At 29.6% G+C, this 24,518-nt stretch overlaps 2 protein-coding genes across 2 annotated transcripts; both read left to right on the forward strand.

The window, feature by feature from the left end:
* Positions 1-1,636: 1,636 nt before the first annotated feature.
* On the forward strand, positions 1,637-5,029 carry LOC109797627 (uncharacterized). The gene is made up of 2 exons (XM_020357729.3): positions 1,637-1,916; positions 4,347-5,029. Exons 1-2 carry the CDS (start codon positions 1,749-1,751, stop codon positions 4,875-4,877), a joined length of 699 nt encoding a protein of 232 aa, XP_020213318.1. The 5' UTR covers positions 1,637-1,748; the 3' UTR covers positions 4,878-5,029.
* Positions 5,030-13,378: 8,349 nt separating this feature from the next.
* LOC109796786 (26S proteasome non-ATPase regulatory subunit 11 homolog) lies at positions 13,379-17,517 on the forward strand. Its single transcript, XM_020356579.3, has 2 exons — positions 13,379-13,533; positions 15,872-17,517. The coding sequence occupies exon 2, from the start codon at positions 15,893-15,895 to the stop codon at positions 17,159-17,161; it is 1,269 nt and encodes a 422-aa protein (XP_020212168.1). The 5' UTR covers positions 13,379-13,533; positions 15,872-15,892; the 3' UTR covers positions 17,162-17,517.
* The last annotated feature ends 7,001 nt before the right edge of the window (positions 17,518-24,518 follow it).

Below are 24,518 nucleotides of genomic sequence, written 5' to 3' on the forward strand. Positions count from 1 at the left end.
AACAACAATGCCCATATTTCCATCCAGAAAAAATATATTTAGACTTCCAAAATACTACTAGACACTTAATGAGAAAAATGAAAAAGACAAAAGCCGTAAAAAAAATTAATGATTCAATCGAAAGATTAAAAAAAGTTTTTTTTTTAAATAAAAGTTCTAGAAAAAAACCTATATATCATAAACTTTTTTTTTTTATTAAGATTGTTAAAATACACTCATGGTTGTAAAAAAAAATGCACTCATAGTTTATTAATGACTTTATTTAAGTAAATTAAATGCATGTTTGACTTGGTAATGAAATTTTTTACTCAAATTTTAGATTTCTATTTACTACTTACTAAAATAAAATTACTTTCAATTGGAAAAAAAATTATGGTAGGTTGAAGCAATAGGAAATTACTCCTGCTTCGTTCAAAATTAAACTTAAGTTTTAGGTGTTATACTTTTCCTTTCTAATGTAGCCATGTTATCTTTTCTCTAATTTTTAGCTTCATTTAAAAATGATACGTAAGATATGTTATCATAAATAATCAAATCATTGTTTGATATGCTGCATGATATAAGGATGTGAAAGTGTGATACTTTTCAAATAATAGTTAAAATACATTTAAAAAATGTTAAAATAGATCATACTATGTAAAAGCTTTCCCCAACTATACGAGTGCGTCTATTATTAATTACATCAATTATCTTTAAAAATATGTACCCTGATCATACTATTATGTACGGGCTTTAGCTTGAAAATATCTTGAGAATTGCGTACGTGCAAACGACATATATAACATTCTGTCTAAATTTGGCCAATTGTTGCTATATATTATACCTTAGTTGTAGGTCTAATTGATATTTTCATCACTTATTTTACGATTTCGAGAGTTTATTCACTTTTTTTTTAATATTTATATTTTACTATTTAACTTTTTAAATTTTGCATCATAATACATTGACTATCTATATAACACATTATTTATTAACATAATATATTAATTATTGACATAAATAAATGATTAATGAAATACATACGAATGAATACTTTAACATATTAAATTATATTAGTGATTTATATATCACATCATAGATTATATGTTATATTACGACACTTTCATCAATTAACTTAATAATAAAATGTTCAAATTTTTAAAAATTAGAATGTAAAATATACAAACTTAAAAGTTGAGTTACAAAATTTGTATAATTATATAATATTGATGACAAAATATACAATTAAACCAAAATTATACCTTTAAAACCTTATTTCATAAAATTTTACATCAAATTAAATGGAACAACGTTGAAAGGATTTTCTTAAAACTTTTCTCATAATACAATTAGCCAATATCTTCTAACGTAAGTCACTTACTTTAGATCAACCTATACCATATATATAATCTAAAAATATACAAGTAGCTAGCAAATGGGCCTAACTAATTGGAAGATGAAAAAGAAAACACGTACACACATGTAATAGGTGACTAAAGGTGTACAAAAAGAACCCCACATGTAATATATTAGGATAAGGTTTGTAATTTAGTGAGAAAAGTAAGGGTTATTCTTTATTAACTAAGGTACAGACTGAATCGTGTAGTCAAATAAGTCCACATTCATCCTTTGTTGATGTGTATATAAACCATGGATATATGGAATTGCACAAAGAGAGGAATATATATCAAATTCAACTGAGACTGCTAACTTTTCAGGCACAAGTGATTAATTTGAAGAAAACGATAAGCTAATTAACTCTGAGGCAGATGGAATGGAAGAAGTGTTATTTGGATGTGATATTGGTGCCCTTAGGATTTCTTTTGAGTATTGCTTACCATTTATGGCTGTGGCACACTGTTCGAACTCATCCTCACAAAACTATCATTGGCATCAATGCTACTGGTCGACGGAATTGGGTTGCAGCGATGATCAAGGTATCTTAATTTAGAATTTCTTCTACATCTGAAATTTAACGTCCAATGTTTTGGTAATATATAATATTTGATGACTTATATTAAAATTTCTAACTTAAATATGTATTATATCGATCAAACTAAGTCTTTTTACCTTGCGGTTGTAAGGTGTGTTTCAAAATATGGTGTCACTATTTTTACTGGGAGACTAGGTTTGGTATTTTTTTTTATCTAGGTAATGTCCTGCTCCCAATGAAAGTTTTTTTTTTTTTTTTTCAGTGTAGTCTGATATTTACATATTTCATTTTGATATAACTGTAACAAGCAATAAAATGCGTCATAAAACTCGATGAGTACATCACATGCCACTTATTATAAAATCAGATTGGAGTTACATATTAAAAAATTAGTTTTAGTTAAAAATAATAATAAAAAACTTGAGAGGGATGAAACTCTAACTGTTAATGAGTTTAGTTCAACCGAGCACATAAAACTGTGAAGAGCTTTTGCTTTATAAATTAGAGCTTAATTTCCATGAACTTTTTAACGCAATTATTATAAAATTTAATAAACTTGTGATTAATTAGTGTAATTCCTTCCTAAAACAATTCTGTACTCATCAAAGCAGAATCAGCAATTCCACATCAATCATTCCTTTAAATCATTTTCAGGCAGACACTATCATTTGACATAAGATTTATTGAGTTATATAATGTACACCGCAATTGAATTTGACTTCATCCTCATGGATTTGTATCTCACGAATGGTAGTCTCCAATGGGAATAGCAGGACTACACTTAAAAAAAAAAAATATCTTCTATTAAGAGTGGTGACACTACTTACAATAAAAAAAAATATATCAAACTTAGTCTCTAGTGGAGATAGTGGCACCCATTACAAACAAAAAAAAAAAAAAAACCATTGAAAGGAACAATAATACTACTAAAATAAACAATATATATATATCTAGTCCTCCATGAATTTCATGTATCGACATCCATTATTAAAAGAAAGTAACTCCTCTTTACAAGACAATAACACTTATATTTATAATTATTTAGAATAAGTGTTGCTTGTGTCGTACGTAGGATCATTATTGAGGTACACGACTCTAACTTCACTTTTTTTTTAAAAAAAATTAAATAACTCAGTACAAGATAATGTTACATTGACGAACGATATTCCTATTAACCACATAAAATGAGATCCCTATTAACCACACAAAACAGTAAAATGTTTTGAAATAGTCCTTTTATATAATATATTTACATAATGAACACCTTTGGATAAAAAAGTCACGAGACGTAGATAATGTGCATGCAAATCCACATGTTAATAAAATATTAAAATAGGAAGTGTGAGACTAACGACATTTCATAATTTCATTACGTCTGTTCACTCTTTTAATATTTATTTTCCAATTTACCCTTATTTAGAACTTTATTAACATACTATTTAAAAAAAACTTGATTTTAAATATATATACTATTTCACTATTTATTACCAGTTTTTAAATATTTTTTTCTTAAAATTATTTTTATCACATATATTATCAAAACTGTACCATTCATCTTTTCTTATTTTTTTTTATCTTAAATTATTTATCTTCAATCTATTTGTATGGTGATACATTCACAAACAACGTATTTATAAGTGAGATAAAAAATAAAAAAATTATTATAATTAAAATATTTTGAATGAATAATGAATACTTTTTAGCCCGTTAAGTATTTTATTAATTTTGCTGAAAAGTTTATTACAACAACCAATGCTCTCACTACAAATCAATTACCCTTGGTCGCAATATCAACGACGAATTAATGTGTATAGAAAATGAAAACATAAAAATACCACTTTTGTATGTAAATTTTCAAAATGTTTATAATTAAAAATGAAAACCAAAAATATTATTAAACTCCCCAAATTAAAATTCCGAGATGCATGAGTTTAAAAATGATTAATTCTTTTAAACTCATCTTGTATTATCGCCCATGTTCTCTCAGTATATTCTAGTTTTAACGCGTTATGGCAACTAATTTTGGTATCACCAATAGGATTAAGTACCATCTCTTCAATATAATATAGCAAACCACTACCAGTAAAACAAGATGACATATACAACCTAAGAAAAAAGATAAGAATAATAATAATATAAAGACTTTTTATCTATACATAATTTGTGAGACTCTTGACTTTTGCCAAATCTATCGCATATCATATCCCAATTAAAGTTTTCTGAAGCGTCATTCGATTAATCGCATATACAAATAGGGTATATAAGTAGCATGAAGAAGTGCATGTGCCATTGTACTTTTCATTATTTTGTACTATTTCACCTAATATTACAAAATGTTCTCTTCCACTAGTTTTGTGCATGGTACACGGAATTTCATTGGAAAACGAAATAACACAAAACAATAATTGAAGAGTGACGATTATATGGCATGCAGGACAATGACAAAAAGAACATCCTCGCTGTTCAGTCACTTCGAAACACAATCATGGGTGCGACCCTAATGGCCACAACCTCAATTCTCCTATGCTCAGGCCTTGCAGCAATCGTAAGCAGCAGCTACAGTGTGAAAAAGCCACTTGAGGACACTGTTTATGGGGGTCATGGGGAGTTCATGGTGTCACTCAAATATGTCACTCTTCTCTCTATTTTCCTCTTCTCTTTCTTTTGCCACTCCTTGTCCATAAGGTTCATAAACCAAGTTAACATCCTAATCAATACCCCCCAGGACCCCATGTCCTTGGTGACCCCTGAATATGTGAATGAGATATTGGAGAGAGGCTTCATTCTAAACACTGTTGGAAACAGACTCTTCTATGCAGCACTTCCTCTCCTGCTATGGATATTTGGCCCCGTCTTGGTCTTCTTGTGCTTTCTCACTATGGTTCCTGTGCTCTACAATCTTGACTTTGTGGTTACCAGTGCTAAGGGAAAGATGGATGAGAATGAGAATAGAGATTTTGTATGAGTTAGTTATGTGTTAAATAAAAATTGAAGTTATAGTACATTGTAATATTTCAATGATCAGAAACATGTATGCATGTTCTACTTCTACCCATTTAACAAGGGATTTTGACTGTTCAATATAATGTGGGTCGTGTGAATGCATATCTTGTATAATTCCCTGTGCTTGATTTTGATTTACTTTATGCTTTTGCACAACATATTGCATTAATTATTTTCTGCTATAATGGTGTTCAACTACTTCGTTATTTTTTAATTCATAATTCTATCATCCCAACTATCACTAATTTAGTATGAAAAAGGTATACGTCAAAAAAGCTTGTGGCATTCGGTAGGAAAAACGAAAAAGATGCTAATAATTTCATGCTCTTTCATTTCATACACATTGTATATATATGTGGGACATATATATTCAATTATTCATCGTATAACCGGGGGTCTGCAGCCAAAAATCGCAAAAGGAAAAGGAAGAAAAAAAATAAAGAATGAAACAAGATGGTAAAAGAAAAGTTAGAGTAATAAAGAGAGTGCAGAAAAGTTGGCTGCACAGGATCCACTTCCCGTAATTATAAAACGAAACAAGATGTCAAGATGGATCGAAGAATCAGTTTTACTTACCCAGAAGATTATGTAAACTTGACGGTCTACGAGTCCGTAAATTAATCTAGTAATATATTGCAGCATTCCAATTATGTTTAACTACAACAGCCTCTTATTTGTGTTTGCATGGTTAGTGATTATCGTTATCCTTTTTGAGGATACGGAACCAAATGCCTTGAATGAATTCATTGTGAGCATTTGAAAGTTGAAGAATTATTGATAAAATTTATAGTAATTTCTTTAATGTTTTTTATAAAAAATATTTCTGCAGAATTTCTTGCGAAAAAATTTGCAGGAAACTTTCTTGCGAATTGTTTTTTTGCAAGAAACTTTCTTGCGAATTTTTTTCGTAAGAAATTTCGCAGGAAAATTTCCTGCGGATTTTAAAATCCGCAAAAATATATTATCCACGAAGGTATTACTTGCAGATAAAATTTTGCAAAATAATTTATAGGAACAACGTTTCCTGCGATTTTTTTTTGCAATAAACTTTCTTGCAAATTTTTTTTGCAAAAACTTTCTTGCGAATTTTTTTCGCAAGAAATTTCGCAGGAAAATTTCCTGCAAATTTTAAAATTCGCAAAAATATATTATCCACGAAAGTATTACCTGCAGATAAAATTTTGCAGAAAAATTTATAAAAACAATTTTTCCTACGAATTTTTTTATAAAATTTCGTAGAAAAAATTATATAATAAAAAAAATTCTAATAATAAAGTATTGAGAACTAATGACTATAAAAATTCATAAAATTTTTTGCATATAATAAAAAATTAATAATAAAATATTGAGAACTAATAACAAATTTTTCTAGATGCACATTCTACATCGATTCTATAAAATCTTTTACATAAGTTATGGAATCGATATGTATAATAAAGTAACATCCAAAGTATATATCCTTCTGCACGATTTTCTAAACACACATAGCATATACACATTTACATTGTTTTACAAGAAAAATATACGTAGAATTTGGATAAATTTTACATCCGTTCTGATATGAATTGATTTAGTATGTCACAAAATCTATAAGTATTGATACTCTTAATAAATATTTTTCTATATATATTAATAATCAAATTATATGGGTTAGTGTACTCATTATATTCTTGTTAATTTTATTTTACTTATAAAAAATCAAACTCTTAATCATATACTTAATTGATAAGGTACATGATATATTTATTAATCATATTACACCTTATTAATAATTATTGTTATTTTATTATCTCTATTAAAAGTATATGACAAGTGACATTCAGACTCTCTTATCATGATTTATTTAGCATTGTTATTCTTATCACTTTTACTATTGTTATTATAGTCACCTTTATACCATTATCCCTAAAATTATTGTTGTATTGTCATTATCATTATTATTACTATTATTATTATTTTAATAATTATTTCAGTTTCATCCTTGTTTTTTTTCTTTATCCTTCTTTCATTATTTACCAAAAAAAATTATTTCAATTTCTATCGGCACCATTTTGTTGCTATTAATTCCACAAGTATTTCAATCTAAACTCTCAACTATTTTTATTTTTTTATTGTCATATAAAAAAATTATTCTAATATTATATCTCACACGCACATTTATTTATTTATATATAATATCACTAAATTAACTATAAATATTACAATTTGTATTTGGTACAATAATTTAAATTAATTAATTAATATTTATTCAATAGTGATATATTATAATTATTAGGTTTTTCAATATTATTATAAGCCTAGATATGAAAATCAAGATAATTAGTCACATTGGTAAGTCTTGTTACTTTTTTTTTCCTCTAAATTAAATACATTTTGGGGCCTTTTCTTTTCTTAAATTTTAAAAATTTTAGTTTTTCTTAAAAAAATCACTTTGATATTTTTTAAGTCATGATTTTAGTCATTCTCAAAATTTATAACTTTTGAAAGTCATGATTTCTACGTATAATTTTACCAAACACTTCCTAAGTATAATTTTGAAGTGTCAACATAAACATTTCATATTATCAACTAATAAAAAGTGATATATGATTGATTCACATCGTAAAGTAAAACTAATGAAATCACATTATTTGTATATTTTAATTAAATTTTATTTAAAATAAAAAAATGTTAAAAAAATATCAATAGGAAAAAAATGTAAATTTGACTCTTTTAGTTTTGGTAAGGATTATTGAAAAGTGTTAATTTTGCTTAGAAATTATGATTATTTTGATATTTATCTAACTAGGTTTAAAAGAAGTATGTGCTTTAATTCCTTAAATATTCAAGGAATCAAAAGGATGTGTAAATATGGTAGTCTATAAAGAATTAATAGATTTTGAATTATGAATCCTTATTTTTCATGCAGATTTAATGAAGAACCAAGACTTCAAAATTTCTCAATACGCTTAGTCGATCCGTAAGAACTTAGCAAATCAAAGATAGAGAGAAAGGTTGGCGCTAGAACAAGATATACTCGGCCTTTTTGAAAGAATTGAATAAATTTGGTCCAAAAAACGGTAAAATTTTTGACACTTTCTTCACCCTAAAGAATTAAAAAATCAACTCAATCATTTGGAAAAAGGTTGAACAGATTGTTCTCTTTCAAGCTTACTCTGTTTTATTTACCAAACATATTTAAGGGTTGATGAGAGAGAAAAACATTATCAATTAGAACAAAGAATAGAGCAAGAAACAAAGTTGAAGGAAGAGAACTTCAAGAGTCATTTGGGGATAGGGATTTTGGGTTCATCTTTTCCTTTTATACTTTCTTTGTACATGAAAATTGCTTTCATTATCATAAGTAGTTAATCCTTTCTTTTTGTTAGGGTTGAATGTAATTCATCAAACTCGAATGTAATTATTTTAATTTATACATATGATGTTCTATTATTCAATGTTAGTGATTTGATTTTGTTTTTAATGTTTGAGGTGAACTACTTACCCATCTTTTGATTTTTAATATAGATTTTGGTTGAAAAATATTTTTTAAATCCATTTTGAATCAAATCATCCAATAATATATTTAGAGTTGTGTTAAGTCTCAATTTTACTTCTTTTTGGATGAGACTTATTGAACAATTCCACTCATCCTCTGAACCATTGCAATATAATTGTTCTCTTTTTGGTTCATTTTGTGTGCAGATATAACTAACTCAAATTCATCTAACAATACCTTAATCCACCTCATTTTTTGTGCAGGTATTGAGTGAAGAGTGGAAAGTTGAAGATCCTTTGGATTGGAAATCTAAGAAGCTAAGGAGCAGAGAAGAGTGAATGCGCTGGGCGCCACATGACCCGCGCCGGGCGTGATCAAAACAGAGTCTCACCTCTGCAAAGCCACATCTGCGCTGGGCGTAAAATTAATTGCGCCGGACGTGTCCTAAGGCAGAGAGTATTTGGAAGACCCCGAGCTGGGCATGAAGACTTACGTGCCGGGCGCGAAACCCTAATCTGATCTCCCCAAGCTCGTATTTGAAGCCATTTTCGAGGGTTTCTCCCTCATTCACACAGGGGCGCGTTTTAGGAGCTGTGGAAGGGATTCCCAGAGCTTGGAGTCGTTCGTGTGTGGGTCTTTCCTTCGATTTATTCATTTCTCCCTTCATCTCTATTTTGTATTTACCCTCATTGTTGAGTGATTCTATCAACGTACTCTATTGTAATCCTTACGTTTTTAATGATATATATACATGTTGTTTCATTCTTTGTTGTGTATGTTTCGATGTTTAATGCTTGTTTTAGATTGATCACCCTTTGCATGATTTAAGGTTCCATTGAGTATTGGGAAATACCATTGAAACTATTTCTGAAACATATGCCTAGTGGGGATTGTATCTAGGGATAGAGCTTGATCCATTAGTAGTCTTAAACCCTAGCCCGTAATGCGGGTGTAGATATTGGGTACTCAAGGGATTGATATTCAATATCCGCACCTAGGCTCTTGCTCTAAGGGATTAGGTTTGAGTAAACTTATGGGTTGTGTGACACCCTTACTACCCCAACACATGTATTGTAATAATGAAAACTCAACAAAAATAATTTTCAGTTTCGGTAAAAGGGTTCACATGAGAATCTTCAAAATTATTCTTCAACAACCACGACAATGAAAATGAAACGTAAGAGTTTACCAATGATTTTCAAAAATAATATTTATAATTCTAATTCCATATAACAATCTATGTCCTAAAGAAAATCATCTGCCCCGATGTCACAATATCAGAGCATATCCACAAAACGCACGGTGAGAAAAGAAAACATCTATATATATAATACATAAGAAAACACAACATATTATCTCATGGTAACTTAATATTCATAAATATTTCAACATATCGTATTTCAATCAATCATGCATCGTCATCACATCATAATTCTCAATCACACCAATCATCACAAATCTTTCACTTCACACTATGCCAAGGTCACGCTACCCATTTAACAATCTCAGGCCGTGCTCACCCCTGATATAACACTGTGCCAAGGTCACGTTATCCCTATTCCAGGGTCGTGCTCACCCTTGACATGTTAACCAAGGTCACGATACCCACGTAACAATCCAGAGCCGTGCTCACCCCTGATATAACATTGTGCCAAGGTCACGTTATCCCTATTCCAGGGTCGTGCTCACCCCTGACATGTTAACCAAGGTCACGATACTCATGTAACAATCCAGAGCCGTGCTCACCCTTGATATAACACTGTGCCAAGGTCACGTTACCCCTATTCCAGGGCCGTGCTCAACCCTGACATGTTAACCAAGGTCACGATACTCATGTAACAATCTCGGGCCGTGCTCACCCCTGGTCATAGGTGTGAAGAACCACAATCACATCTCATTCACATCCACATTCACATTCACATCTACATCCACATCCACATTCACATTCACATCCACATCCACATCCACATCTCAATTCCACAATACATACACAATCCACACAAAATGGTGATTCACATACCCCTCAAGTAATTCATCATCTGGATCATCAAATAATATAACAATAACATTCATAAAATAATATAACAAACAACAGAATTATCAATTTAATATAATTTTAACGTAAACAGTAAAATCCTCAATTGTTCCAAAACCTAACTCACAGGCACTTTTCTACAATTTCGTTCTCCCTCTCAGATCATCATTCTTACAAATTATTAGCATATCTATAATCCTCAACACATACAGAATCTAATGGGATCCTCAATTTCTCAAACAGAAATCATCCAATTTTTCACAACCTAACTTACAGGCACTTTTCTATACTTTCGTTCTCTCTCCCAGAACATCATTTTTACAAGTTAAACATATATTCGTAATCCTAAATATATATAGAATCACATAAGATAATTAATTCTCCAAAAAAAATAATTATAAAATTATTCATAACCCTAAGGGCTCTTCCTCTACCCAATTCCCTCATGTGACTCTACATATAAATAATCTCCTTTTCCCCCGTACCTGGATAAATAGGAACTCGGGCAGAACCTCCTCCTCTTTTTCCTTAAACAAGGATCGGAACTAAATCTGGGACAGAACCTCATCCTCTGAGTTCCTCTTGGTCTTCAGAGAGAAGAAGAGGAACGAAAGAGATAACAGAAGAGAAGAGAGAGTGAGAATGAGAGGTGTGTAGAAATGAGAGGATTTGAGGCCTATATATAGGATTTTTCGCCCACCTACCACTACGGCCCGTTCCAAAATCGGAACGGCCCGTTCTGGGCCCTTCAAACCTACGCAAATTTTTGAACTGGAACGGCCCGTTCCAAAACCAGAACGGCCCGTTCCCAATCCCAGCAGAACGGCCCGTTCTCCCTCCGGAACGACCCGTTCTCCAAACCAGAACGGCCCGTTCTCCCTCTGGAAGGCCCGTTCTCCAAACCGGAACGGCCGTCCTCCCTCCAGAACGGCCCGTTCTGCTTCTCAAATTTTGGGCCTTTAACTTATTCCAGAACGGCCCGTTTCACTTTTGAAACAACCCGTTCTGGGCAACGAATTGGGCCTACGGCCCATTGAAAATTGGGCTGTTACAGGTTGACTGAGCAATGTATGTAACAAGAGATTAAGGATTCATTAGTGTAACGTTTGGTGAAGTCTGACCCCCACAACCTCACAAAACCATTATACCATTTCTATCCTTTTCCACACACAAACCAATATTTTGATATATCTTTCATTCCAATAGTCATAACCTTGAATTCACATGACAAACTATGAAATTGGAATTATTCTTTAGTCACGAATAGTCAATAAATGCTTATATTACCTTCTAATCCCTGTGGATACAATAATTTTACTACTTGAACGGCCGTATACTTGCCGTTTTTGAGACCGTTGATAGAATTAAACTGATTTACAATTATAACAAAAGTATTTCAACAGAAATCTCAACAAGTTGTTAGTTGGATAAATTCTTGAGCTTAATATAAGGACTATGACTTTATAAACTGAGGCATCAATTATAAAATTAGGATTCTTAAAATTTTTAAATATAAGGAATTGACTTAAAATAATTTTTGAGAATTTAATGATACTAAGTAATAGGAATCATATGTAGATAATCTTAAGAGGATAGAGAAGTGAGATAAATGAAATTCAATCCTAACAAATTCTCTCACTGTTATCTTACAATATTGAGAGAAATTGTGAGATTGAAATGTTGTATTTAAGTCACTATAATTTAATGTTTGTTAGTATTTGAGTCCTTTTAATAATATGAATGATCCAACGATTTAATCCTTAAAATAGAATTGGTAAGTAGAAATACAAATGGTTAAATTATATGACTGATCTTTTATTTTATTTTAGTCATTTATCTTTTAAAATTTATTTCAATTCTTTATTATTTAAATTTTAGTTAATTTGGTTCTTCTAAAACAATTATCCCCTTTGATTTTGGAACAAAATTTTAAATTATTCTTTTAACTAATTCAGTACATGAAATTTATCACATCAAATTCACTCATAAATTTTTTTTGAAATTCAATTGATGTTCAAATCTAAAAGAATCACATGCATAACGAAAAATCACATAAAAATAGATAAATAATAAAAAAAATAACATCATATTATTTTTTAATTATCCCTGAAATTTATTTTTCACATTATTTTTATTATCTTTATTTTAAAATAATAAAACTGTGTTTATTGACTTTAAAATTTTAAAATTTTATTTTTTATTTTCAATATTAATTAAATTTTATAATTTTTATACAAGTAAATTTAATGAGATAAATTTTACATTTCAAATTAGTAAAAAAAATTCAAAATTATGTCAGAAGGATTAAAAATCATCAAAATTTAAAATTTAAAAATAAAATACTAAAATGAATATTTAAAAATAAAAGGCTAATATAAATTTTTAAAATAAAATAAAAAGAAAAAATATAATTTAGGTAAAAAAAAAGTAGGCTTAAATATGTTTTTAATCCCTCAAATTTATGATAAATATGTTTTTGGTCCCTCGAATATAAAATTATTATTTTTAGTCCTTGTAATTTCAAAAAATCTTATTTTAGTTATTATATTCAAATTTTGTTAAGAAATTTATTAAACATTATTGTATAAAATATACCTATTGGTAGCTCTATTAGTGAAAATATCACATTAAATCTGGTTAATATTGCATAACTATCTTGATTAATCACTTTCAAATATGTTTGGTGACCTAAAGGACTAAAATAAAATTTTTGAAAATTACAGGACTAAAAACAACAATTTTAAATTTGAGAGACAAAAAATAAATTTATCTTAAATTTGAGGATTAAAAACATATTTAAACAAAAAAATAAAATTATATATATATATATATATATATATTTTTTTTTTTTTTTTTTTTTTTGAATACAACAACCGAACCGGCTCGGCTTAGGAGTTAGATGAGTTGAGCTGACTAATGCAACGATGCGTTTAAAGTTTTAAAGTGTGTACAGTAACCGACATTGTTTTGTTTCCTTCCTGCGTCGTCGTTTTTTCCTCCTTTCTTCTGTCTTAGGGTTTCCACCCTTCCACTTTTCCCAAACCAACCGCACTTCCAAATTCCACCATACTCCGCTTCTGCCACCAAACAATTCTCTCCAACAAGGTAACGTTATTCCGTTCCTTTCTTTTTTCCCTTTCTCAGATTTTATTTTAACATTTCATTGCTTTCAATTGTCGCTCCTTCGTCTTTTCTATGCCGACGACGTTAAGTATGGTGTTAAACAACACAAGGTTTTCTGCTCTTGTGTGTGTGAGCTGGGTTTTCGATTCGTCTAACTGTTCAGTTATCTATCCAATGGGTAGCTTAACATTCTGGTTTGCGAGATTCTTATCGATGTTTTGAAGTCAATTTTGGTGTTCATCATTGGATTCATGGTCTGTGCTAGTCCACTGTTAATCTCTGTTTTAAATTCCTGAATATTCCAATAGATTGGTTTTGGATCCGTACTTGCGAGTTTTTTTTTTATAAGATGGATAGGGTCATGAGGAGAGAGATGACCACAAAGATCTGTGTAGGGTGAAGTTTGCGGGGCTTGGTGTTGGATGTGTTGTCCTCTACTTCTGCATTTCCTTGAGTAAAACATAAAATTAAATCAAAATGAGAGGATATAGGTTGCAATTGATATAGTGTTGTCATTGTAGACCATGAACTTGTTTGAATCAGTTATTGCATGCAGGTTACAAGGCCCCCTTTTGATAATTAATTTCTTCTTCTTTTTTTGGGTTTGGGGCCGGGGGGGGGGGGGTTAGATGGAACATGAGAGTAAATCTTTGGCAGTTTTAAAGTGAGGGGAGATGAAAAATTCCTATTTTTATATAAGTGAAATGATAAAGTTCTTTGTTGGACACACTGCTGTAGAGAGTGCTATTTAAGTCCCATTTAAGTTTTTAGTGATTATGGTTGTCAATGATGTCTTCCTCCATCTAAGAATGACTTAGCACCTTCAATGTGGAAGCACTAAGGTTTCTGTTGATAATGATGCCATGGTGCTGGAGCAAAAGTGGCATGCTTTTTGCATATTGTATCCACTTTTTTTTTTATCACAGTTGGTCAATGACCTTGTAATTGTAAGAGGCGCAGGGGTCATTCTGCCCTGTTTAGATGAAAATAACACAGAAATCACTACAGAGGGTAACAACTGGATAATGAACTCTGAACTCTCCCACTGCACTACATTTTTGTTGATTATTGTTTTTTTTCTTAAAATCAAGACAAATTGTTTCATTCTAAGATTCTTTTCATCCACACAACTTCTTAAGGTGCTGATAAATCTTGTCTTCTCTTAAATCTTTTCTTAAAAAGATAAATCTTCTCTTCTCTTGTCTTGTCTTTTTGTGGATTGTTAAATTTGGGATGAATATATTGTTTTGTGATGATTTTTCATGATATATGAATTTCTCTTCATTTTAGTGCATTTAATTAACTTTGTTTTTTCTAGAACTTCCATTGGCCAACCGCACCTAGCAGGAAATTTTTATTTTGTAGTTGGTTATTATATTGCAAAAGTTACTGTTTTGTGTTAAATTGATTCCTGCAATGTCACTTGTGGTGCTATGATGGCTCTTTTGGGGCATGTCTGTAATGGTTGTCAATGCTATACAGTATACACCAGTGACCCCAGATAGGAATCTGGATCCAACTACTCTAGTGGACCATGATTCATTTAACCTAGTAGCTACTAAGGCTGGGTCAATACTGAAAGGCCACTACAACTTGAAGACCCAAGACAGGGATTCTTCAATTTGTAGGGTTGGGGGAGTTGGAAGAGAGCGGGAATAGGTCTGAGTAATCTTTCAAATAGTGGAATTTAAGAGTAAGGAGGGCTTATGTATATATTTTTTATTTTTCAGCTTTTAGCTTGAGGCTTAGGGAAATTCTTCCTTCCTTGACTGGGATCAAGTTTTGCTCTTACTATTTCTGCAAACTATCTTTGTATCTTTTGTATCTTTCTTAACAATAATACAGCCTCTTCTCCTAATTTTCATTCTGTGCATAATCTCACTTTAGATGGGAATTATTCCTATTAACAACAAAGACTAAAAAACATCTATTTAATTTCTGCGACCAATTTGAATAACTGACAGATGGCAAGTTTTTTAGAGAACTCAACAAGTCTTGGTGCAAGAAACTTCAACATTAAATCTACACTACCCATATAATTTTTATTTTTTTCTGTCCCAACCCATATAATATGTGTATAATAACGTAAAATTATTAAAGCCTATTCAGTCTGCCATCTATTGTCCTTTCATGTGCTCCTTTAGTCCTTTCTTCAGGAAAATGGTTTCTCTTTTTCTATTCATTTTACTGGTGTCCAATTTTTAACAAGGGAAAAGAAGCTACACAATGAGATAATAATTTTCACTCACCAATCCATTGATTGTAATGTGAAGTTTATAGTTTTAAATGCTCCTCTTCATTTACAAATGTTTTCTTGCAGGGGTATCTCAAAGCAGGAGCAATGTCTTCCTCTCATCTTCCTGCCACAACTGAGTCACTTGCTCTGGCAATGGAAGCCAAAGACCCATCCGAGACCATCTCCATTCTTTATCGGATACTTGATGATCCTTCTTCTTCACCAGATGCTCTGCGTATGAAAGAGCAAGCAATCACAAACCTCACTCAGCATCTCACGGCAGAGAATAGGGGAGAGGATCTGCGCAGTCTTCTCACTCAGTTGAGGCCATTCTTCTCCTTGATACCCAAGGCAAAAACTGCAAAGATTGTTAGGGGAATAATTGACTCGGTTGCTAAAATTCCAGGGACATCTGATCTACAAATTGCACTCTGCAAAGAAATGGTGCTATGGACTCGTGCTGAAAAGCGTACCTTTCTGAGGCAGCGAGTTGAGGCAAGGCTTGCAGCACTTCTGATGGAAAACAAGGAGTATTCAGAAGCTTTAACTCTTCTTTCTGGCTTGGTCAAAGAGGTGAGGAGATTAGATGACAAACTTCTTCTTGTAGACATAGATTTGCTGGAAAGCAAGCTGCACTTCTCATTAAGAAACCTTCCAAAGGCAAAAGCTGCGCTCACAGCTGCAAGAACAGCTGCAAATGCTATTTATGTGCCTCCAGCTCAACAGGGTGCCATAGATCTGCAGAGTGGAATACTTCATGCTGAGGAGAAGGATTATAAAACTGCTTATAGCTATTTCTTTGAAGCTTTTGAATCATTCAATGCTCTTGACGATCCCAAGGCTGTTTTTAGCCTGAAATATATGTTGTTGTGTAAGATCATGGTGAACCAAGCTGATGATGTAGGTGGAATTATTTCTTCTAAAGCAGGCCTGAAATTTGTTGGCCCTGACTTGGATGCTATGAAAGCTGTTGCTGATGCACATTCTAAGCGGTCCCTTAAGTTGTTTGAAATTGCTTTGCGTGACTTCAAGGCACAATTGGAGGAAGACCCAATTGTCCACAGGCACCTTTCATCCCTGTACGATACCCTTCTGGAGCAGAATCTTTGCAGATTGATTGAGCCCTTCTCAAGGGTTGAGATTGCACATATTGCTGAACTTATTGAGCTTCCTATTGATCACGTGGAGCGAAAGTTGTCTCAGATGATTTTGGACAAAAAGTTTGCTGGAACATTGGATCAAGGTGCTGGATGCCTTGTCATATTCGACGATCCTAAGACTGATGCTATATATCCTGCAACTCTGGAGACCATTTCCAATATTGGGAAGGTTGTGGACAGTCTTTACGTTAGGTCTGCCAAGATAATGGCATGAGCTCTCTGGTCATTTTACTCTGGTGTCACATTCCTTGTTGATGTTTTCTTTTTAATGGTGACTAGCTTATTATTTGTTTCGTTTGTCTTTTTTATTTTTTTTGTTAAACTCAATTGTGGGAAACCTCTTCCGGTGGCTCTGAACGTTTAAAGGTTTTGGTGGTCACAGCCACTTTTCCAACCTTGTTTTCATAAAAATGCGTGTGCTGCTAGATTATGTGGTCTCTTAACACTTGGACCGAGAGAATTGTTAGAATCTTCAGGCATTAAGTAGGCATACTATGCTGATATGACTCTGGATTAGTTTCTTGCAACTGCAGTCAATTGACAATTGGGTTTGGAGATTTATTTTATTCACTAATATGTGCGAAAATACCTCGAGAGAAGTTATTGTCATTTTCCATTAGTTGAGTAATTTCAACAAGTTACTTGAGGGGAAAATATCTCATTTGTGAATGAACTTTATCGGTGGCGCTATTTCACTTACCCAGTTTTTTCTCACAGGGATTGCAATACATGCTATTCACTTTATTATTGAAATTATTTGATCTCGAAACATGAGAAGTGGACTTAACAAATTAATATATATGTGATCCAGCCCTTATATCGAATAAATCCCTCGCCTTGCCAATAAAGATGTTCTCTTTTGTTGGTATCGTGACCAAAATTTGAATGTTTCAAAACTACTACGAGTTTGCAGAATACAGATGCTACTGTTGAACCATGCATATTCATTGATGCTCTAACAAGCAAGGAAGGGGAAAAAATGAATAATTATTGAGTGTTATTATGTTACCCTCATAAATTAAGATATTTTGATACATTGTTATATGCTTCACATTTCAATCATTTTCTTGTACCATATTAATTATTCAATAGAAGTGTGAAAATAAAATTTTAAAGAAAAAATGTTTGTAATACTAATTTGATTTAACAAAAGGTGAAAAGTTTAAATTTTATTCTGTTCACTAGTTTTAAATGTTCACAATATTTCTAATCAAATATTTAACACAAGTGTAAAATTATAACATGACAAAAAATTAATTATTATTAACTTAAAAATTGAAAGTTTCAAAATCTATCAAATTTGTGCGGGTAACATAGAATTTCTCATAATTATTTACTCTTATATAGATATATTATTATTAATGCAATTACACTTCTCCAAAAGTATTATACTTTTTTTTTTGTTATTGCGAAGGATGACGAGAGCCACCAATTTGGACCTTAAGGGAAGCGTATGGTGATCTCGTAAGTTTATTTCATTTTTTAAAAAAGTACTAGATTTTACACACAAACACATGAAAGTTGGGTTTGGGCCTGGCTTTTCTCCTCCAACAGCTTGAACTGCTCTTACATTTCCCCATTTTAGTCTTTCACAACTTCTGATTTATTTTTAGTAAAACTACAATCGAAATGCATCTTACAGTTCATAACGATCGATGAATTTGTTTTAAGCTATGATGCATGGACACGACGTGGAAATGCCGTGTCCCACTGTCCGATAATTTTTTCAGAGCGGACGTGTCGGAGACATGACAGTGAGCTGCATTTACACAAATTAAACATGTTTTCATTGTCAACACTTATAAAACAGACTTGTTTCTATCCTGACATGTATGACCCAACTCTCTGATGAGTAGATTCAAGATTTTTTAAAAAAAATCTTGATAAAAACATAAATAAGAAAGAGAATCATTCTTGTTTTTCTTTACTTAACCATCATGTAACAGAACCAAAGTCATAGAATCAAAACTAATTGAAATATTTTTTATTGTGCACTATGATACCTCTCAGTAATTTATTTTTTATACTAAGTAAATTATTATCATATCAATATATAAATTTTTTTATCATGTTTTCATATTATATAAATGTCATGTGTACATATCTTATATTTTTTTTATTTTGCGACATTCTTGTATCCGTTTCCATGACCACGTGTGGTACATTGGTTTTGTGATTACTGGAGATTCATCAATAAATCTTAAAGCCTAAATTGACCAATCTCCAAAATTAACCAATCTAATTGATAGGAGTATTCATTAACCTTACAGTCAATTGAACAATCGTTACAAACCATTAAATGCAATTAATGTATGTTCAGATTTTGCAGAAGAGAGACAAAAGAGCTTACAGGGAAGAATCCTATTTCATTTAAATACGTACTTAATGTTAGAAAATGTATGCTTACCATTTATATATAATCAGTAGTCATGCCTCATCAGTCACCTAGGGTGATATTGCTTAGGTTCCATCTTTTCTATTAGAAAAACAATTTGGCAGTGAAATTGGCTTTTAACATTTCACTGTTAATTTTTTATTCATACAATAATTTTTTCAATATTACTTTTCTCTTTATCTCCTTTCATCATATCAACTATTTTTTTTTCATTCTTCACTCTCTTCTCTTCCTATTTCTCTCTGTTATCCAAATTTCGTACAAAAAAAACTTAATAAATACCTGCAGTTTCACTAATAAGCAGTTGTTTTAAGCCCTTTGAAAAAAGTAATTTGAAATTAAATAAAAATAATTTATTTTAAAATATTATGTAAAGAAAATATATTTTATTTATTATAATTATAAAAAGAAAAAAGAGCATCTTATATCTTTAAAGATACTTGGATTTTTACTAGTACTTTATTAATCTATTTAAAATAAATTTTCCAAATTTCGATATTTTTAAAACTTAAGTAAACACAGTTGAATTTTAAAAATAAAAACAATTTTTATGGAAAAAAAATAAAATAAAATAAACGGGCTTTAAATGTTTGTAAGTGGAGCAAGTAAGTGTCCCACTCAGTGCATAGTGTTAACATTAAGCTTGCATATAGGACGGCCCAGAAGCTTCTGCGATATGCACCAGCAAAGTATTCAATTATATCATTCTTTATTTTCTGTCACCGTCAACTTATATATATATATATATATATATATATATATATATATATATAAATAAAAGCAAATATATATTTACATAACCTATAAATATGACACATACTTTCATCTAACATAATAGATGGAAAATTATTAACCGTGTCTACCCATCCATTATCATCTCTAATCAATTTGTTATAAACCCTAGCTTTCACTATACATGCAGCATAAAAGTTAACACCATAGTGCAGACTGCACCAACGTTGTTTATAAAAAACAACCACTGTAACATGCTTATTCGCAAAAATCAATGTAAGATGCTGATCTCCTTAAGGTTGGATATGACATTGTGGATACCAAGAAAATGAATGAATGATGTATATGACAAATAAAACCGAACAAGTGTAGAATGCAATGCAATCCTAATAGTATCCCAATATCTCTCTCTCATTTGTCCCTATCACATAAACTATTCTGAGCTGCTTTTAACGTGTCTTGAAGCTCACTGGGGATTTATGTAGACACTTAAGTAACAAGGAAAAAGTCAGGTTATAAATTAACAAATATTGCAAACCTAGCTACTATATGTCTTATGATCGGTGATGGACTAAAAGATTTTACATAGTGAAAGCAGTATTTATATATCATTTTCTAATAATTAACTTTATGTCTTTTAACATATAAATATACATTAAATTATTTTATGAGATTTCGTACTTTAAAAATATTCAATAGTTTTTCTTATTTTTAACTCGTTTTCAAAAATATCTCTTTATATATAACTAATTATTTATTTATTTAATTATTTATATCTAATATCAAAATTTTGACTTTTTTTTATTTATAAAAATAGTATAATATGAGTTTGGACAATCAATCATCACTTCATAATAATCTTTTTATTGACAACTATAACCAATACTCTATATGATCCACAATAAGTATCGTTTTAGGTTATTTTAAACAGATTATGAATCAAAAAACTGTAATTAATATTTTTATTATAAATAATGTAATATAATATCTACGTAAAAGGTATAAATAAAAAAAAGTAATTAATATTACATTGAAAAAGTTAATATATGATACTTATTTTGGGGATTTTTTTTAACATAACACATATTATGAGATTGAGAGATATTTTATATATTATAAAAAACTACTTCAAAAAATTAATATATTAAATTTAACTATTTTTTATAAAGTAAAAATACAAAAAAGAGTGGGACACTTAATTTTTAACATGACAAGTGTAAGAACATTATTATAAATTAGTGGGTCGAAATATTCAATAAAAATGTTTAAGAATTATTAATGTTTGTTAAATGAATTGATATTGTGATTAGTCTTCAAATCTCATGATCTTATATTTTTTAATATTATTTTTTATTAGTTAAAAATTTAAAGATAAAATTGTTTAAAAAATATGTATACCAAATCAGATTATCATATATATATAGAGAGAGATCCATCTATTCTATGAGTAAATCTAAATAAGCTTATTATGTTCAATAATTCATGTTACATAAAATTTCAAAGATAAAATTGTTGCATTTAAAGTTCTTAATGCATAAATCAAGCCCGTAAATTTTTAAAATTTTGAAAATTATTTAATATTTCATTTTCTTAATTCAAATTAACGTATAAAATACTTTTAAAGTTATTTATTAATTTAAATTAATGAAATAAAGTATCAAATAACTTTTAATTTTAAAAAATTTACAATTTTATTTATACATTAAAATTTTTTAATTTAATTATTAAATCATTAAAATATAATATAAAATGTGAGTTATTAAATAAAATAAATTTAAGTTAATTTTCTCGTAAATGGGTGCATCTACCATATAATATTAGTGGAGACATTTCTCCTTATAATGAATGTGAATGTGAATTGTTTATGCTAATAACTTTATTATTTTTTTTTTTTACACCAATAACCTACTTTTCTGACATTACATGATATATATATATATATATATATATATATATATATATATATATAAGTAAAGAAAAGATTTACGTTAATAATAGCGAGAACACTTGTCTTCACAAACATATTATATATATACGTGATTAATGAGTGTAAAATTATTTTAATTTAATTGTTAATTTTGAATTTAATTTTTGAATATATCAGTAATTATATTAAATACATAGAAAAGAAAGTTTTATAGTATATAATAATCTACCGATTGCATCTAATAAATAAACGTTATAGAAGGAAAAAAAATCAGATATGTATGTATGCATATGTGACTGTTAATTACTGACTTTTTGCTTTGGGTCGGTGCTTGTCCCAATCAAAGTCCATTACTTTAAAAACAACTTCCTCCTTAAGAAACCCACTTTCAATTGCTAAAAACTCTTCTCCTCACTTTTTTTACTTTTTATTTGCCATTCCTCATTTCCTTGCTACCTGCTTATTGCAGAAGTCACGTCAAGGCACAGAAATGGCTTTAGTGCTTTTCCAAAAGTAAAGCTTCACTGCCTTTTCTTCATTTTGGACCACAGTTTATTGGCTAATTGCCACAATCACTTTTACCACATTTTTATCTCTTTTATTGTCTTTAAAGCATTAGTCATTAAGAAACTAATAAGTAACGCTATATCATTTTTTTTTTTTTTTGCATTATTAGCACATATGTTAATTTCTATGATTTATATAATATGTTTTATAACATTGTATTTATATTTTTATCACATCAATCATTTTGTTTTTATTTTTTCTGTCTCTTCTTTTATTGTATTTTTAAAAAGATGCATATCAAAAGTGCAATTTGTAGTCATATTTGAGTTTACCTCTTTGATTTAATCTGTACTTTGGTTGTGGAGAAGGTGAACTTTTGTATGATTGAGATTGTGATTGCCAACTGTGGTAAATATTGTTTAATGTTCTTGTTCCGTGACAGATGACATCCAATCCAACACTTCATTAATTATTGCTTTATGAATAGACATGCTTTATGTTCGTAGAAGAAAACAAAGAACCAAAAATTATGATGCGCGTGCTTTTGTATCTTCGTACGTACCCTACTACAACTACTCTTTTCTAGATTCAAATTTCATCTTTGTTCTAAAAATATATAAGTTTTCGTATTGACATTGTTATTTGGTTATAACTTTATCATGTAAACAACACTAATAATGTCTATTGAATTTAACTACTACATATTAAATGTAGTAATGTCGTTTAATATTAATTTCTTTGAATATTATATTTAATAGTTAAAATTTTGGAACATTAAATTTCTTGTCATTTAATATTCTACTCATATTTTAACATGATACTAATTACTAAGAGTATTTTGGCCTGATTCTTATTTAAGCTCTTGTTTTTTGCATAAACTTTAAGATAACTTTTAATTAAGCCTAAAATTGTCTGGGCCAAACATAACCTATAATAATAGAGAAGTCATATAATCAAAGTAAATTCCAATATTTTATCTGTTTCAATGTAAATTTTAATTTTTCAAATATGGAAATTTCATATTCAAATACTATACACTATGATTAATAACACACATATGATAAACTTTATACTATATAAGCCAACTAATAAATAACATATCATATTATTTAAATATTTTTCTTCCATCAATATAATTTTGTGCTGTTTATTTTTGTTGAAAAAAGATCTTCCTTCTACTATTTCACATAATGTCGGTGATAAGAAACACACAAAAAATATCATAAAAAATAGAAAAATATAGTATAAATTTATTTAACTTGATTTACCCTCTCATGTATATATGTGCCGCAACATCTTAGTGAATATTTATTATTTAATTTGTTTAACATAGTTGAATTTCTCATATTTACATTTATGACAACATCTCATATGGTCATTTTATCTTCTTATTCGTGATGACAACCCTACTTAAAAGATTTGAGTGATTCTTTTCATCTCAATATCATTTATTAACGATCTTGCATTCTAATTCTTAAAAAAGAAGACAAATCATTAAAATAAATAAAATATTTTAATTCTAAATAATACTCTAATAAAAAGATAATATATTTCTATATTTTTTTATCGATTAGAATCATAATAAAATATTAAAATTTAAATCTAAGTACCTTATATATATTACTCTAATTTCATTACTATTTAAATATATTTATGTATCTAAATAATATTTCAGATATTTAAAATTAGAACGTTGAACTATTATTTCAATAATTTTATAATTTTTTGCTCTCTCATTTTTTTTATTTCTTTTTAAGTTTAGGGTTCATATATTTAATATAAAATTTTTGAATTTGATTCTTGTGTTAAATAAAAATATTAAGAAGATATTCCTATCATATTATAAATTATTTAAGTTAAATAAAATTAAATCATCTCCTTTAAATAAAAAAGTATGTGATTCTAGAAAGAAAAAAAAAATGAAAAAAGAGGGGAGCGTAATATATTTTAGCAACTTGTAGCTTCAACTTGTCCTTCCAACATTTTGAGAGAATGAAATTCCGTCGTCAC

Source organism: Cajanus cajan, chromosome 6 (assembly GCF_000230855.2).
Source record: "Cajanus cajan strain Asha chromosome 6, NIPB_CcT2T_4, whole genome shotgun sequence".
Classification (NCBI taxonomy): domain Eukaryota; kingdom Viridiplantae; phylum Streptophyta; class Magnoliopsida; order Fabales; family Fabaceae; genus Cajanus; species Cajanus cajan.

Coding starts and splice junctions, on each gene's coding strand:
- LOC109797627 (XM_020357729.3), top strand. CDS start 1,749: ATGGAATGGAAGAAGTGTTATTTGGATGTGATATTGGTGCCCTTAGGA. Junction 1,917..4,346: donor GGGTTGCAGCGATGATCAAG/GTATCTTAATTT, acceptor TATGGCATGCAG/GACAATGACAAAAAGAACAT.
- LOC109796786 (XM_020356579.3), top strand. CDS start 15,893: ATGTCTTCCTCTCATCTTCCTGCCACAACTGAGTCACTTGCTCTGGCA.